This window comes from Agrilus planipennis, unplaced genomic scaffold, assembly GCF_000699045.2.
Source record: "Agrilus planipennis isolate EAB-ADULT unplaced genomic scaffold, Apla_2.0 scaffold6, whole genome shotgun sequence".
NCBI lineage: Eukaryota > Metazoa > Arthropoda > Insecta > Coleoptera > Buprestidae > Agrilus > Agrilus planipennis.
Window position 1 is genome coordinate 2982612 of NW_020439302.1, and position 5718 is coordinate 2988329.

Sequence of the window (5718 nt, forward strand, 5' to 3'; positions counted from 1 at the left end):
TGAACGTTACCTTTAGTGGTTAGTGTTTTGTTTTTTTTTTTTTTTTTTGAAAACAATGAAATTACAATTACACGCTGGTATAAATCTAAGTAAACAATAGACTTTTGTGTGAAAACAAGTTATTTTAAAAACATCGATGATTACGTATTATGCATTTCTAACATTGACTTTCGCTTTATGTTTTGACTGATTTTTTTGGCATAAAATGATCATTTATTTTTATCTATAATTCTCATTCAAAGAAAACGACACGTAAAAATGATAAAACAAAAAGAAAAACGAAATACGAACCAATATGTAATTCGCTACACATAGATAAACAAATGTAACTTTTCTGGGGGGAAAACCAAAATATTTGATTTCTATTTTTAAATAACATTGATCCTATGAAACAATAATCGACCTCGATCTAAAAGCCTAGAAAATCATTTTTAAAATAAAAAGGTGATCATGGTCCACTTTTAACTCTCAAATTTCATCACATAGCAAACTGTAATCGATCTCAAATTGCGTGAGATATTTTGAGCGCTTTTTATCCTATCGTAAAGACCACAAAAACATACTTTATTTTATTATACAAATATGAGGAAGTAAAACTCATAAGGTGTTGCTCATAATTGAATTTTATATTCGTAGTAGGGAGTAGGTACATAGAAAAAAAGGGTTAAAGAAAATTAGAAAGCTTGTTGAACACAGAACAACGATCTGTTGTCACCCGTGTTTTTCCCTTAACACTTTTAATCAGTTCTATGATAACAAAACGGAAGTTATTGTGTAAATAACGATAAACAATGGTGTTGTATTTATCTGCATACAGTTGGGCATCTATTGTTTCTTTTCAATAATCTACATATATGTGAAATAGTTATCACATTATGTTATTCAAATTAAAGAATTAATACAGTTTATCAGAATAAACAATTTGTTCTTGTTAAATAACGTAATAGTCTAGAAATATAAGATTGGATAAGTCTCCCAGATTTTTTATTTAACAATAGGAAATACAGATATTCACAAACTTTCTTCATTTTTATTACGAGTACGTACTTGCTATAGTTAGATTATTTTGGCTAACCGAAAGTCTAAGAATAGTAAATGGAATAGGGTATTAGCTTCTGCTTTGAATTTATTGAGGCTTTGACCAAGTGCAGCAATAATAGATATCCAAATTTAATCATTTTAGTAGAGTTTCGTGGGAACCTCTTCTTTTACTAATGTAAAACGCGTAAATTGATACAATTTTCAAGATTATTAAATTAGTTCTTATAATTAATTAGTTAGTGGTCCAGCCAATTAAAAAGTTTCAAAATATATAATCTGATAATTGTGTCCCATATTAATCGACTACAGTAAAAAAAATTGCTGTTGTGCAAAAAAAGTTAGTAACTAATTGTACTATATTGACTATGAAACAAAATAGATGCTAATTATTGAAAATTAGATGAAAAAAAGTTTAACAATCGTTAAAAATCGTCTAGAAACTGCACTATTAAAATAACGAAACTTTTCGATTTCAAATTCACCAAATCAAAATTTTCAGAAATATCTCGTACCTACAATTGGTTATTTACTATTTTTTTGTGCAACAGTAACTTCTTCAATGAGTGTGGCTCTCCAGCATCCTTAAACTTAAGTATAACAAAAAAAAAAAACGTACTTTTTTCAATGGTCATCCTGGCAATTAAAATGCAGCATCCACACAAAAAAAAATACTGCCCGAATTGGTTTCGTTTAGCCCCACACTACAACGCACTGACGAATTAATGAAATATCAAGTAGGTACCAAGACCCTTCACGTGAAATACTGTTATTAAAATAAATGAAATAAAGTTTTTTTTCCGGGAACCGTCAGGTTCTAATGTCCGACGTAAAATGCACAAATTGGCGTTCGCAACTTCTTTCATTTATTTTATATACACATATCGCACCATAAAGTTTTGTAACGCGATCGAACACAAACTTAATAACTAACGTGTATATTATGTAGTAGCAGCCAAAGCCTGTCCGATGTACAGTTTAAATCACGGTTAGCTGATAAATAACAAATGAGTAAATGATAATAATGTAATATGTTGTGCCATTTTTGTACCCAGCCCCTCTGGCACGATGAAGAGGCCAAAGTGGTCACGCCAAAGGTCAAGTCGGAGGTCAAACAGTGACCGCTAATACAATTATTGTAATGTATATACATTACGGAAAGGACGATATGAAATGCGTGACTTTTTTTACAAATTTAGCGTTGGAAGAATGAAGTTTTGAGGATATACGCGGGACAAACAAGTGACTTCATAAGCGATAGAATTTAAGAACCCCAGTAGTATATGAATATTAAAAAGAACTTAATGTTTCGTTTACTATTTCAAAACTAGCTAGACTGTGTCACTTCTTATTATTCTCTTAAATAACAAGATCTAGTTGCCTAGATTAAAGCAATAGAGTATTAAAAAGTCATTGTAACATATTTTGTTTAACCTCAAACTTTTTTTTTTTGTTACTACAGAAACCAAACCGTTTCCATAAGAAAATTGAACGTTACCTTTAGTCTTTCCATAAGGATATCCTATAAATAGCAAGGATAATAACATAAATAATAATAACAACTTATAACGAAAAGTTTTACTCATCAATAATATAATAAATGTAGTTTTTTTTAGTACCTACTGTACTTTTAACGTATGCATTACTTAAATTTTATTCAACAAGTAAACAGTGATTAATTAAAAAAGTAATTAAAATGGTCAGCACATCGTGTCATTAATATGGTGTCTGAATCAATTAATTTTTCTAAATAGAGAAGCGTCAACAGGTATCATTGCAATGTCACATCCGGCACTAATCAAAGATTAAAATAACAATTGCTTATAGCCTTGTATAGAATTTTAAAAGTGCATCACCCACGATTTAATTATTCTAATAATGAAATTTTATAATTTCTACTTCGCTTTTAGAAATTATGGTGAATGCTCCGGGAAAACAAAAATTATTATCGAAGTGTTTTTCGAAAAGTAGATAACGAAAGCGCAAAAAAAGCAACAGTTATCACTTAATTGCATCGTGCGTTCACGTGTTCGAAAACGCCTGATCTTTGATTTTCTTGATAACCCAAAAAAGAATCAGTATCCAAGGGCATGAACAATTTGAATCACGATAACAAGAAAAATATCAAATTCTGTCTGAATCGCCTGATTTTACGTAAAATTCCAGCGGACGTCACTGATGACCGCTTCTTAGAAGTGCAAGTGCAATTACGCGTAATGAAAATGTGAAGTACTTTATTTATAGGCCGACTTCCTATTTGTCTTCCAAAAATAATAGAACAAACATTGGACATTACGTAAAAAAATAATTATATAGATACCTCTCTAATAACTGAATCAATAAATGCATAAATAATTACGTGGACACTGTTGTCGCATTCGATAATCGTTAAAGAAACCTGATCTAATGAAACAAAGCAAACAAATACGATTCGCAATCAATACATTTTATTTAAACCGAATTAGAATTGCTAGAGAAGATTAGATAGAAGATATAATTATTATAGCAATGCTTTATTGTAATAAATTAAAAATTGTACGTAATGATTCTTTGTAGTAAGTTTATTAACACCATTAATAAAGGTATAAAAATAACTTTGTGAAATACAATGAAATTGTTGCATTTAACGAAACGAGGATGTTCACATTACAATTAAAAGCAAGAACGTTTAATAGGAAAATATCGAGTGTTATTAAAATTATTTTATTCAGTCTTCCATAGTCAGATTAGAAATATCCCATTAAAAAAATAAATATTTACAAATTGAGTTCCTGAAGTAGTAAAAGCAATATCCTGTACTATTATAGCAGTGTTTGACATGCAGTATTGTCTTGGCGATACTTTGTCCGTTGACTAAAATTCCATTAGGGTACAATTAAACTAAGGCTTCTTCTAACAATTTAAAAAATGAACAAGTATTGAGTGCCAACGTTATTACATGTTATGTATCCAAAAATAAATTGTTAACAAAACTATTCAACCATCGATTAAATCTAATACTATTAATTCTTCGTCGGTTCATTCTTTTGAGCACCAAATTTACTTTGCCAGGTACAAGAACCTGATTATTAATTCATTGCCCATTCGGGGAATTCGTTAAGAGAATAAATAACAGCTCCCAGGGTGGGGAACATAATAAAAAGTACAACAAGTGCAATAATAGACACCCCAATACCAGCTTTAACCATTTCTTTAGTGGGCATATTACAAGGAGCAGCAGCGATTGCATTTGGGGGAGTGCCCACAGGTAAACAGAAGGCATGACTACAACTTAGAGCTGCCGGCATCATTAAATAAAGCGGATGCCACTTGGCATTCTTCGACATTTCGGCCAAAACGGGTAAAATAACGTTGGCCACAGCCACATTACTAGAGAATTCTGTTAAAAATGAGGCAAATAAACAAGAAATGGCTAAAACCGCGAACGGTGGTAGTTGAGCGAGACCTCCAAGCTTTAGCGCGATTAATTCGCTCATGTGACTTGCTTTGGAACCCTCAGCGAGGGCAAAACCACCTCCAAGAAGGAAAATCAGACCCCACGGTAATTTCTGTTGCACTACTTTCCACGTTATCAGGGGAGGAGAGGGAGCTTTTGGCCTTTTCGATTCATGTTTACTAAATATGTAGATGAAATCCGGTTTGGCAGGAAGAATGAACAAAAACATTACCACGATCAAGGCGGCTGTTGCATCTTTTACCTAAAACAAAAGTAAAATGTCGTTTCACCCTGTATATACGTACATCTAGTTTATGTGCGTCACAGATTACGTAAATGCATAAAATAAAATAATTTTTAAATATAAATGCATAATGTGATTTCGAAATATCAAGATACATATTTATATAGGAGCAAATAAAAAGANATTACACGTCGGATTGAAAAACTGTAAAGAAATATATGGCGTAGAAATTTTCAAAGAATTGAATGCGCTATTTTTCCAACGACCATTTGGGTATTCCGGGTGCATACTTTATTTCCTTTGGAAATTATTAGTATGTTTACATTAATTTTTACGACCATGTGAGAATCGAGTGGTAATTATTTAAACAAATAAGTTCTATTTCGCGCCACGAGCAAGCACGCTTTTTTTTAACATAATAATATATAATATTCTGGTAGTGCATTTACAGTAGGACAATTAAGTTGAATATTACAATAAAAAAGTTATCAGAAACGTGTAAGCGGCGTGATATACATTGAAAAAAATTTCGCGTGATAAGAAGATTACATTAAGTAAATATTTAGTTTAATCAATTGCAGTCGCCCATCAAGGGTTATCAACCTAATACAAATTGTCTGGCCTAATAATAATTTTTTTTAACAAATAATGAATGATATGTAAATCCTTTAGAATTGCATAAGTATTATGTAATGAGTATTGATACTGTGCAGTATCAAGGCGTATACTTTTTGATTATAATTATTTAGAAATCGTGAAACAAAAATACATACAATTTTAGACATCTTTTTCGAAGTGAGTTAGTTTAATATGAAATATTATTCTGAAAATTCATTTTTGAATTTTTACCCACTACACGCTACCTCAAATTACTGAGGGAAAAATTGTTGCTGTTGTCAAACCCCCGCCGGGAATCGAACCCGAGATCTTTGGCTATACCACTAATGGTCAGAACATTGGTGCGTAAAGCCAAAGATCCCGGGTTCGATTCCCGGCGGGG

At 31.5% G+C, this 5718-nt stretch overlaps 2 protein-coding genes across 2 annotated transcripts in view; both read right to left on the reverse strand.

The window, feature by feature from the left end:
* The window catches only part of LOC108732290 (protein I'm not dead yet-like), a 6163-nt gene extending 4127 nt beyond the window's left edge, over positions 1–2036 (reverse strand). The window contains exon 1 of the mRNA XM_025978462.1: positions 1658–2036. Coding sequence (XP_025834247.1) covers positions 1658–1673 — 16 coding nt within the window. The 5' untranslated portion in view covers positions 1674–2036. The remainder of the gene's footprint in view (positions 1–1657) is intronic.
* Positions 2037–3720: 1684 nt separating this feature from the next.
* Positions 3721–4769, reverse strand: LOC108732280 (protein I'm not dead yet). Its single transcript, XM_018462978.2, has one exon. The coding sequence runs from the start codon at positions 4701–4703 to the stop codon at positions 4107–4109; it is 597 nt and encodes a 198-aa protein (XP_018318480.2). The 5' UTR covers positions 4704–4769; the 3' UTR covers positions 3721–4106.
* Positions 4770–5718: the final 949 nt, after the last annotated feature.